This window comes from Carcharhinus amblyrhynchos, chromosome 7 (genome assembly GCF_965287045.1).
Source record: "Carcharhinus amblyrhynchos chromosome 7, sCarAmb.v2.hapA, whole genome shotgun sequence".
NCBI lineage: Eukaryota > Metazoa > Chordata > Chondrichthyes > Carcharhiniformes > Carcharhinidae > Carcharhinus > Carcharhinus amblyrhynchos.
In genome coordinates, this window is record NC_137330.1 from 21,295,069 (window position 1) to 21,307,807 (window position 12,739).

The 12,739-nt window shown below is 42.0% G+C and overlaps 1 protein-coding gene across 1 annotated transcript in view; it reads right to left on the bottom strand.

Moving 5' to 3' along the window:
- Positions 1-829: 829 nt before the first annotated feature.
- The window catches only part of lrrc1 (leucine rich repeat containing 1), a 402,129-nt gene continuing 390,219 nt past the window's right edge, over positions 830-12,739 (bottom strand). Inside the window, exons 35-36 of the mRNA XM_080192020.1 lie at positions 11,268-11,420; positions 830-1,408 (exon numbers count right to left, since the gene is read on the bottom strand). Of these exons, the coding sequence (XP_080048146.1) occupies positions 11,274-11,420 (147 nt within the window). The 3' untranslated portion in view covers positions 830-1,408; positions 11,268-11,273. The remainder of the gene's footprint in view (positions 1,409-11,267; positions 11,421-12,739) is intronic.

A 12,739-nucleotide genomic window follows, 5' to 3' on the forward strand; every position in this document is an offset into this window, starting at 1 on the left:
GGGAGGTTGTGTAAAATTCATGATCCTCGAGTGATCAGAGAGTCAATTAATGTATACAAGTTTAAATATATCGCTATCCTTTTAACCCAAAAAAGATGCATGGCTATGTTACACTGCATGACTGAAGGCAAAATACATTTCTTTAGGTTACAAAAGACATTTCACAGAACATAGTTCCAGGTATGTAAACTTCAGCTTCAAATTTAATACAATATTCTTCTACTAAACTGGATCAACTCCTTTGATGGAGTAACACTTGCTGAACTCCCCTTCTGTGTCAACTTCAATATCTGATTTTTAATGAATGCCTCATTTAGACCTGCTCATTCAACTTTTTAAATCTGTTGTACTCGCGTGTGTGGAAGCCATTGCCAGACTTTTGGAAATGTTGTCAGATGCAAGTTCAATGGACAGAATTTTACAGTCCCCTATGGAAGTGGGGCAGGGTTGAAAAATGCAGTGAGCCGTTCAAATGTCCTTGGAGTTCAGCAGGCTTCCTTCCTCCAGCATGCTTTGCAGTGGTGGAGGCAGCCTACCATTGGCTGGTGGAAAGATCTTTTGGTCCTACAGTTGTCAATGGGCTTTTCCATTGTTCACCCCCTCTGTCACTGCAATGCTGTGCATCGGTGGTGGTGGAGGGGGTCTCTCAGCGATACCTGGCAGTGGGAATGGTCAGAAAATCCTGTCTATTGTTCATTTGATTTAACAATTTTCATTTTGTGTTTCCATTATACCTAACCAAAACATTTTGAAATGTGTACTTGCTATTCTAATTAAGTTTATCTAAGTCAAAGTTGTTAAAAATGAACAATTCAAAACTCAAGATAGCTTGTTTTAAAATAGTATCAATAAAATTTGACATTCTTTATTTTTCAAAAAAGCATCCAAAAATCCATACATTCTTACAGAAAAAACAATGTGACATCCATTAAAATCATCAGGTGATGGCTTTACTAATGAGTTGATGGCATGAAAATTATTGTTTTTCAAAATGTCTTTGAGCCTGGCTAAAAACCATCAAAAGCAAATATACTAGGAACATGTGGCAGATGTACCAAATAGCCTCCAACAGAACTAATTGCCAGGTACAGAAGCAAAATGTCTCAACTGTTAATTGATTGCTGTACTTACAGAAACATCTGACTGATTATTGACAACCGACAATATTGAAAAATTACATTGTGCATAAGTAACAACTCAGATGCGTACTTTGAAAGGTTTCAATATACAAAAAAAATCAAATGATCATCAGAGAATTATGCTTCAGATGGCGTTGCATACTCACTACAGTTTTCATAAAATGTTAAGAGTTTAAAAAGTACAAATTTACAATAAAAGAAGCCCTTTTAAATACAGCGGAGATGAAGTTACTTCATGATATGACATTTGGCAAGTTGCACTTTTATACCTGAAAAAGAAAGACAGAAACAATTAGTAATTTAATATCAAGATCAACAGTTTATTTAATTCTATAAAAAATAAACAAAAATATCATCCCCTTGTACTTATTCCACCCCTCCATGTTATACACTTTTGCCATACTGCAGTCTCTCAGCTCCATACAGTTAGTTTCTCTGGTGATAATGTGGCCATCTACCACTGGGAACCACATGTTCCCAGTATATCTAAATACAGTCTGTGATTGGCTGCCTGCCTTGTTTGACGACATCATTGCTACTGGATCTCTGAAGATCCACTTGACTTGGCACCAGTTTCAGATGTGGTTAGTAAAGAGAAAGTTCCAATGACACTGATTGCTACACCTTGTGGAAAGTTTTTTTCAAGGTCAATGACAAATGCAGTTGCTTCACTCCCATTGGGCTTGCAACATCTCACTTACTGTCCTGTCTGGAAACAATACACATCTCTTTAACCTATGCTTAATGCTATCTCCACTCACATTGTCTGCATCTTTAAGACTTGATTAGCTGTAAAGACTCGCATTCTAATCAGTATTCTGTAAACTGAGTGTGTGCCTTTATATGCTCTACTTGTGATCAGAACTCCCCACTCACCTGATGAAGGGGCAAAGTCCCGAAAGCTAGTGGCGTTTGCTACCAAATAAACCTGTTGGACTTTAACTTGGTGTTATGAGACTTCTTACTGTGTTTACCCCAGTCCAACGCCAGCATCTCCACATCATGATGGAAGTCCTCCAGCCAAGAGCTACCAGTCAATCAGAGGCTGGCAACTTGCATTGCTCAGAAGTGCTACTTGGAAGGAAGTGGCTGCTGCTGGTAATCCATTCAAGGTCCGAGACCAAGGCCATAGGATAGCTGAAGATTAGGGATCATGGCATGGGGTTAGGAGGGAGAGGCAGTCAGCAGCAAATGCAAGGGGGGTATAGCTCTTGATGCCTTCCCAATGCTGGGTCCCCCAATAAAGTATTGAATGCTTTTGAGCTAGGCATCTGGCCCCACCAGGATCTGGTAAGGAAATCCACATGGGTTTGTACTCCCACTGTGCCCCCACCATCTACCATTGGATTAATACTAGCAGGATGAGGCCATTATGTGCACATTAATTGTCCACTTAAAGGCCTTAGTATCAGCAAAATGGGAAGACTATCCGTGGGCCTTCTTGCCATCCGCCTGCTATTCACCCACTGATTAAATAGCCCCATCACCACTAAACTCGCCGGGGGAGGATACTAAATTCCATCAGAACTTCAGTTCTCTCATCAGAATGACGGCACCTCCAACACTGATGTCAGTGATAAATGTATTTGTGGGAAAAAAAGTTTTCCACTTTCAATGGGTTTACTGAACTTGGCTCAGTAACACTTGTGCAAATTGTGTTGAGCTCAGCTTAATGATAATCAGAATTCAACTTATGTTGCTCAGTGGATCCACCATTTATTGTAGCTCTGGTTATGTAAAAGAGCGATGTCAGCAGCTGATCTGTAGTAGCTAACAGAAAGTCTAATACCTTTTGAAAGCAACTGAACAGTGCTTCAAAAATATCTTCAGCATGTGACTATTCTCATCCATACTCTCCATTGTACTCAAGCCAACACAACACCCGAATTCTCACCTATACACTGAGACACAAACTGATGCACACATTTGTGTGACCAGTTTCCCAATACACAGGAGCATGGCTGGTATGAGTTTCAATTATGTTGCCTCCTTTCAAGAAGGTGTTTGATACACAAGGTAAGATCACATGCAGTTGGGGCTAATTTATTAGCTTAGATAGCTGGTTAACTGACAGAAGGCAGAATAAATGGGTCTTTTTCTGTTTGGCATGATGTAACTAGTAGGGTACCACAGGATTCAGACCTTGAGCCCCCACTATTTATCATCTCTATTAATAACTTGGATACAGACATAGAAAGTACTATAGCCAAATTTTCAGATGACATTAAAATATCTATTACAAATAGATATAGATGTTAGGTGAGTGGGAGATATGTGGCAGATTGAGTTTAACATGTGAGAGATGTGAGGTTATCCATTTTGGTCAGAGAAATGAAAATGCAACTTATTATCTAAGTGGAGAGAGACTTCAGAGTGCTTTGGTGCAGAGGGATCTGAGTGTCCTCATACATGAGTCATAAAAAACTGATATGCAGGTACAGCAGGTAATAAGGAAAGTTATGCTTTTGGCATTTATAACTAAAGAAATAGAGAATAATAATAAGGAGGTGTTGTTGCAACTATTCAAGGCATTAGTGAGACTGTATCTGGAGTACTGTGTACAGTTTTTGTCCCTTTATTTGAGGAAGGATATAATGGCATTAGGGGCAGTTCACAGGAGGTTCACTAGATTGATTCCAGAGATGAGGAATTTGTCTTATGAAAAAAGATTGAGCAGTTTGGGCTATACTCTTTAGATTTTAGAAGAATGAGGGGAGATCCAATTGAGGGATATATGATAAAAGGTGTAAGGGGAAAAATCCTAATAAGTTAGTAAGATTTTTAAATCATTAGACATTAAGACATTGACAGAACTACTAGCATTAAGTTAAATGGCATTAAAACAGATTTATAAGATAACGAGAAAGCAGTTTACACACATATGAAATGCAGTAAGAGGTTTAAACAGGTGATTATGATTTAAAAACACATGTGCTGATATTTTGAATGTATTTTAAGAATCATTGTACACTTAAGCCAAAGGTGAAGCATCATGATAAAGGGCATTAGGGCAAAGCCATATTCTAAGAGAATATTAAAGCTTTGCAAAAATGCAAGTTTTATCAGCAGTGTTTCTAATAGAGAAAATATTCAGAACACTTAATCACATTTCATGAATAGGGTTTATTCACTGTCCAGATGAGTGCATGCCATGTGTTGACCTAGTTTGGCAGTGACCTGCAGAGGAACTCATGGGAACGCACCCTTTGAACTTTGGGGCTGGTGTCTGATTACTAAAGGAAAAGATAAGCAAGGTTAATCCAAGCAAGTTAGCATCCAAATTCTAAGGACTAATGAAATGCCATTATGCCAGAAAGATGTAATTGTCTAAGGTATATGATAGGTATTACTGTTGATTTATGTACATTGAAGACGATTGATTTAAAACTAATGAAAAGTGGGAGTGTCATCTAAGAAAAGTTTCTTTAAAACATCATGCAGCTTTCAGCTTCAGTGATGTCACTGGGGGTGGAGCTCAGCTGTGGCAGTCAGGTGATAGGTTTTTCTTTCCTTTGAGCTTTCAGTTTTCTTTTGGGGAGGGTGCTGAAAGCAGTTTAGTAGCAAGCTAAGAAGCAGTCTCTCTATCTCCCTGTTCTTATTTTGTTTGGTTCTGAGGCTGTTACCAGTTAGCTAAAGGTGAGGCTTATTGCCATCCTGCATTAAAGAAGCTGTGTTTTGGGAAACAGATTTGCCTACAACCTCTTCGAATTTCTTCACAAGGGATTCCTGTAACATGGCCATTAACCTATGCTGTATTGTGCACATTTAGAGGGTGTGTGTATTGGATGCTGGCTTTAGTTGGAACACGTTAGAGATATTCATTAAGAGTTATACACTATCATGGTTATTGTGTTTCTTGTCTGTAATTGTTAAAAGCGCTTGCTAATTGTCTTACTATACATATTAACAACATTTTTAATTAACTTTGTTTTTGATTATGCTCCTCGTGTGTCAATTGAATCACACCTGAAGTGAAACCTCTCATGCTCCTCCTAGCCAAATTCATCATAAAACGTTACAGGTCAGGCAAGCTTCATAGTACACCTTGAAGTATCTAACCTGACTTGTAACCGGAGTAATTGACAAGAAAACCTATAATTGATCTGTTTTGAACTGTATGTCAGATTTCATTGGCGAGGTCTAGCTGCTCTTTCTCAGAACTGCCCTGACCCTTTGATTTCTCCTAGCGGCCGTTGGTCAAAATAAAGATCACATCTTTAAACTGAGACATTGGCTTCGTGAGTCTTGTATTGTCTGAGATTTCTGACGGTACCCAACCACCTCGAAAACCCCACCAACAAAGGATATTGACAAAGCAGACAAAGAATGAATGCTTCCTCTTGTGGTGCAATCTACAACAGAAGGTTATACTTTTAGGATAAGAGGTAGCAGATTTAAAACAGAGATGAGGAGAAACTTTTTTCAAAGGGTTGTGAATCTGTGGCATTTGCTACCCCAGAGTGACGTGGATGCTGGGTCATTGAATAAATAGACAGATTTTTGATTAGTAATGGGATGGAGGGTCATGGAGAATGGGCTGTAAGGTGGAGATGAGGCTGAGATGAGATTAGCCATGATAGTATTAAATGGCAGAGCAGGCTCCAGGCCTACTCCTGCTCCTAGTTCTTATGGTCTTTTCTCTCCTGCTCTGTGCTGCTTCCTCTTCCCAAATATTGAATTTGAATTTTAATTTTTTTCTTTCCTGATGGGTGTGGATACAAAGGCTCTGGCAGTCCACTGCCAACTCTCTCCCATTTTAGGGTATATCCACAGTCAAATGCAATCAGTAACAGCACTAAAACATAGATCAGCTCAGTGCCTGCAAGTCACCAGTCAGAAATCCAGAAATCCAGAAATTCAGGGATTTTCCTAGGACCATCCTGAGCATTAACTCATTGAATCTCAGGTAAATAAGGGAGGTGGGTTATTGAGGTGAATTGGATTGGGGGAGGGATAGGAGTGCGCACAGATAGCAGCCATTTAAAGTGCTGTGGGATGGAGAGGAACATTCCCCCACTTCATGAAAATGACATAAAATCTTACTTTTTGGGTGAAACTGAGGCAATCACTGTAAAGCCTAAAGTCCCATAGCGGTGGCCAATTTTATTGAGAAATCCTTGAAGTGGCATTAAGTCCCTCATTAGCGTATGCAGGATGTCCAACAACTGTCAAATAATGCATCCCTTGCTTGTTGTGCTTTAAATGTTGGATTGATTGGATAAATCAGAGATTTCTCTTGGTATTCCTTGTGAAACACTGAAGTTTCACATGGAAAAGTTTGCACTAGGAGGATTTGACAAGTCTGAGGAATCAAAATTTCTGAGCGTGGGAACTGCTGGTGTCCAACAGCACTACTTGGCTGCTGGGGGTGGGGGGAGGGCAGGAAACAAGGATTCAAATTAAATATAATCCTGTTCTTAACTAAGTCCCACAGAGGCACACTGTTAAACAGAGTAGCTGAGATGCAATCAGTGTTAGGTGGCACCTTTCTGATTTTATCTTTGCACGAGAAATTGAAGTAAAGCATCTTTAAATTCCTTTTTAGTCCATTCAAATTAATAACTACATTGTGTTTCCATGCTCTGGTCCAATTAACCGTGGTCTCAGGTCCTGTTTCCACATGGGAATTCTGGCTTAGTCACAATGGGTCAAATGGCCTCCTTTCTGCGCTGTATGATTTTACAGCGAGGAATTCAATGAGAGACTTCCACTTGGACAGAACACTGAACATTAAGCTCACTGCTGATCTTTGATTGTTTTCATAATTTCCAAACAATATTACCTCATTGCAAGATACCAGCAGCAGTTCACTTGTCAAATGGTGTGTTTGAACTAAATTCACTTGATGTCAGATCTTCTTCAGCAGTACGCCTTTATAAAAAAACACTTTGGTGCTACCCACCCATCACCTCCCAGCCCCCTCCCCTCCAACTCAGCCCTCACCAGGATGCACCATGTTCAGTATTTAAGACAGCCAAAATATTGGATGGAATTTGCAACTGATTGTTCCAGTGAAAATGATGGGACTTATAGGAGGTCAGGAAGGAACCACAGAACAAGCAACTCTGTTCCCAAGAGGGTGTGCAGAATTGATGCTGTCGAAGGAAGGATTTCTACCCGAAGGTCAGTGTGGTTGTACTGGGCAAGGATTCCCGAGGCTGTAGGAATCTTAGGAATGGAGAGGAGGGCCTGAGAAGGCTTTTCTCAGTGCCCTTGCCATTCTCTCTCTCACCTGAAGGTCTTGCTGTGAGATCTGAGGGGCTGCAGTGAAGTAATGTTTCCCAAGGATGGGAGGAACAGACCAACTTCTGGAAAGTTAACAGCAGAATTGTGGTCCTCCTAATCAGAAGTGCCCCATGAGGATCCAAGGTCTCTGAAGCAGGAAAGGTGAGTGGTGTAGTACTGCCAGCTGCCAATTCCAAGCTGTGACTTTCCCAGTATTCACCTGTATAGCACTCCTTAGACCAACAATACCTCATCTCCAAACACCTCCTCACACCTCATCTGAGCAGCCAGTACTTACACTGACACTCATTTCCATTGCATAATTTTACCCCATGCCTTATGTTCACCATCTACAAATGTGGCCCAGCTCCTAATCTCCATTTCTCACATTTATAACTTCTCATCTGGCAGAACAACTTCAGGAGAGACAGAGAACCAGCTGGGGATGATGGGTGGGCTGGTGACCCAAGCACACTTATGGCCACTGGCAATGACTGTTGAAGAGCCTCTCTGAGAAACCGATTAATGCTGGACTCAGGTTTTTCAACAATCACTGTGGTTTCACAACGAAAGTACATTTTCATCTACTTTCATGCAAAGAAGAAATGCACTCTGTCACCATTGCACAGGTGTGAGTACTTTTCCTGCCATTCTCTTTCCTCCTGCACTCTCCATAATTTCGCTGAGAGTCACTGGCAGTAAGGTAGCCAGCCTAAATTGTCCTAGTCAAATCTGAGAGGTTGTTTAGTGGCATGGACAGTATCTATTTGAAAGACTAATGCATCCAAGCCTATAATTTCTATGAAACCATTAGAAACCATATTAATTTCTGACTGAAAAGCAAAGCTGGAGAATGACTCCCATTATCTCTCATGTCTTATCTATAAAGGAAATTGTTTGAGAGAAAAATAATAGACCCAATTTTCAGAGCATGTACTGAGCAATATTTCTCCTTTTAAACATACATCACTGATGGCTGCACTCAGCTCCAGACATATCCATTAACGGCTGATACATCCAGAAAATCACACCTCGTATCTCAATATTAACAGGTTGCCTCACAGCCTGTAGGACCCTGCTGAAACTCCAAAAAGGAAACACTTGTGTTCAGAATAAATGACTGCATTACCTGCTTAATTCTGAAATGCAGATCCTATTAAATGAGCAGGAACCTTGTTTAATACAAAAACAGAAAATGCCAGAAAATCTCAGCAGATTTGAGAGCATCTGTGGGGAGGGATTAGAGCCTGCACCTCTCTCAGCTCTGACAAAGGGTCATCTAGACTTGAAACATTGGCTCTATTCTCTCCCCAAAGATGCTGTCAGACCCTGCTGAGATTTTAAAAGCATTTTCTGTTTACAGGGCATTGGTGAGGCCGCAGCTGGAGTACTGTGTGCAGTTTTGGTCGCCGCACTTACGCAAGGATATTTTGGCCTTGGAGGGAGTGCAGAGGAGGTTTACTAGGCTGATACCGGAGTTGAGGGGGTTGAGCTATGAGGAGAGGCTGAATAAACTAGGCTTGTACTCGTTAGAGTTTAGAAGAATGAGGGGAGATCTCATTGAGACATATAAGATGATGAATGGGATGGATAGGATAGAGGTGGAGAGGCTCTTCCCGCTCAGAAGGACAGTAGGACTAGGGGGCACAGCCTCAAGATAAAGGGGGGGCGGTTTAGAACAGAGTTGAGGAGGAACTTCTTCACTCAAAGGGTGGTGAATCTCTGGAATTCTCTGCCCGTTGAGGTGGTGGAGGCCGCCTCGCTAAATATTTTTAAGACGCGGTTTGATGGGTTTTTGATAAGCGAGGGGATTAAGGGTTATCGGGAGAGGGCGGGAATGTGGAACTGAGCCACGACAGATCAGCCATGATCTTATTGAATGGCGGGGCAGGCTCGAGGGGCTGGATGGCCTACTCCTGCTCCTATTTCTTATGTTCTTATGTTCCAGCATCCGCAGTATTTTGCTTTTAACCTTGTTTAATACATCTTTCCAATCACGTCATGGAGGTCTACATACACTTTTACTCAAACTTTGTCACTTTACAAAATATGTTATTGAAAAATACTTCTAGTAAAGAACATTTTAATCTCTAGCCCACTGACTCTAACTTTAATACTTTAAAGTATTATACTGTAAGCAATCTGCTGTAATTTATAGTTTGACTCTTTGCCTTAAGTATGATCCTAGCTGCAAGTATTAGCCCAGATACACTGAGCTGGATTTTGTCCCAAGGTCTTAATACCATCTGGAATTGCCAATTTGGAAACCCGGAAATGCTGGCAAAGGAAGATTTTGAAAAAGGCGGCCAGCTCCGGGAACCTTGCCCAATTAAAGAGAGGCTCTAGATGCCGGCAACTGCACCTGCAGAATTGGCAGAACGAAAAGATAGGTGCATCCTCCGGAGAATTTCCAATGTTTAAAAATAAAACACGGTCACAGCTCCAGGCCAGCATTGTGGAGTGGTAATCCCATCACAGGAAAGCCTGCGGCTGCAGTTGTGACTGCCGGACACGGGAGATATTTAAATAAGATATTGGTGGCATCCCCAGCCTGCCGCCAGGAACCAGCTGGAGATCCGTCTGCAGTCTGGAGAATGCCAACCCGCATGTGAAAAGTGCGCTCTAACTAGCCTAACTGGCTGGCCCACACTGGCAGTCGCCCCTCTCCCTTCCTTCAAATTTATCCGGAGGCCAGCAGGCTGGCGCGTTCCCCAAAACTGCCGGCACACCCACTGCCTTGGTGGAATGAAAACCCAGCCCAATGACCTGATGTACAAAATAAACAAGAGGTCACTTCCGGGAAGCCAGTTCTCGCCAGAGCCAGGTTACAGGTGGGCTCACGGTCTCAGGAATGAAAGGTACAGGTCTCAGTGCAAAAACTCACTTGCCCCGCCTACACAAGCCAGCTTTTCGATAGGGTGAGCACAAAACATTGGCAGCTGAAGCCAAAATTCAGCTCAGGGACGCAAGCAGGGCCGAGGGCGCAAGTCGCTGATGAGCTGAACTTTTGCCCCAATGTTTCCTGGAGGGGCACGGCGAGAACTCCCGTTTCTCCAGTGCCCGCAAGGAGAGCTGACCAAGGCACACAACTTTCAAAGCCAGCAGCTTCTGCCCACCGCTCCCCACCCCCTTCCACTGCTGAATTTCCTGGCCCCTGGAAAGGTGCACAACAACAACACACTTCAACTCACTTGTCTTTGCACCCCTAAACATGCATCTGGACCTGCATACAGAGGAATGCAACATTATAATTGAATGTCTCAAACAGTGCCACAGAGAACACAATTTCCTGAAGTTTCTGGGAAAATGTAATGATTGAGAGGTGAGATGTGTTAATTAAGTCTACCCCGCAATCTGCCACCATAAAAAAGGCTACAGCGGATTACTGCCACTCCTATGTTTAACTCTTTAATCTCCAGATCTTCTCTCTCCATGGGGGCGGGGGGAGTCAGGGATTAATTGAGGTTGAAGTGTTGGAAGGAAGTTTATAAATGGTGGCCGAATCTTTGAAATGTTGCAATTTAGCTAGAGTGATGAGTAGAAAAAGAAAACTACACGTTTAACAAGTTCATGTCAGACTTTTGATTATAATAAACCCAGATTACAACTAAAGGATTATGTTTAATTTATTTAATATCATTTGTAGAGAGCAACCTAAGGGTTAAATGAAGCAAGATGTTTTTGTGGTTTTGCTCAGCAAATGCTGTGTGCTGAATTAACTGGACAGTAGCCAGGGCACAAATCCTAGGAAAGAACTGGATTTAATGAATGCAAATTGTCCTTCCTTAACTTGATTTTTCTTCATGCAGAGCATCAACTTTCTGCTAATATCCAATTTTGAGTTACATGATCTCAAATAACTGCCCAGTAACTAAGTTTTGTATCAAGAAGAGTGTTTCACACCTTTGCTCAGCTTGTTTCAACTCCTTGCTCCAGCTCCTCTTCCAATATCACCAAGGCTTCCTGATTAGAATCAGTGATTGACAGGACTGACTCCTTAGGATCCTTTTGGCATTGATGCTGATCCCTGTTCAGTTTTCTTGTTATATCAGTGAGCTGCAAGAGTCAAAACGAAGGAAAGTGAAAGTTATTTCCCCTAACGTTTTAAAGTTTATTTATTAGTTACAAGTAGGCTTACATTAACATTGCAATGAAGTTACTATGAAAATCCCCTACATGCCACACTCCGGCGCCTGATCAGGTACACTGAGGAAGAATTTAGCATGGCCAATGTACCTAACCTGCACATCTTTGGATTGAGAGGGGAAACCGGAGCACCGGGAGGAAACCTTTGCAGACACGGGGAGAATGTGCAAACTCCACACAGGCAGTGACCCAAGCCGGGAATCAAACCCGGGTCCCTGGTGCCGTGAGGCAGTGCTAAACACTATGCCACTGTGTTGCCCCTCAATTCAAAGTAATTGAGCAAAACATTCAGTGGTGCATTGCCCCTGTGCTTCTCCATTTAAACAAGAACTGTCTCTCTTTGGGGGGGGAACTGGTGGGGAGCAGAGCTGTACTGCTTCTTTAGCTTCATACTCATAGTGAAGAAAGGAAAATAAGCTACGGTTCCAGCCCCTGATTGTTATGTTGAAAGTGAGCATCTGTAGGTGTTAGTTGAGGAGAGGATAAGATTCAGTTGAGGCAAAATAGCCTTCAGGCACATTGCCAAAACTCATCTCCTGAAGGTTTTAATTCATTTACTTCATCCTCCTCCCATTATTTATCATTGAACTGCCAGTGCATGTTGTCAAACTTTTCAATTACCAGCTGCACGATCTTAAATGATGAGTTAGGTGGAAAGTAGGCAGATGAGCTGGATCACGGGTCTGAAGAGCCTCAGATAAGTTTAAATTTCTTTTTGATTGTTGCCTCAGGGCCAGGAAGAAGGGTGACCTTTGTCTCACAGGAAGACTTTACGCTTGTCCCTCCCAAGATTTACTATCCACAACCATGGCTATTATTTATCTTCTCCAATCAAATTGTCTGACTGCTGGGAACAATTCCATTGGGCAGCAGACGATGTCCTCCTGTCACTGGAGTTCCTGCTCCCTCTCACTGGCCAGGGAATGATTTGCACCAATTCTGGGCAGCAGTTCAAGCTGCATTCTGGGAATGAGTCCCAGGAGCTAGAAACTTTCCAGGCCTTGGGCACTGCGGGTATGTGAATTTACAGTTCATCCAGTACCATTCCAACTTCCCCCTCTGCCAGACTGTCTCTCTAACAAACCAGCAAGTCTGAAATGAGACGGTGCTCAGTGCCGGATTAAAAAACTCAAAAGTGGATATTTATTCCACCAAACTTCATTCACATAAGGTGTCAAGCAAACAAATAGTTAACAATCTTAACACTGCTGTTGGCAATGAAACCAACT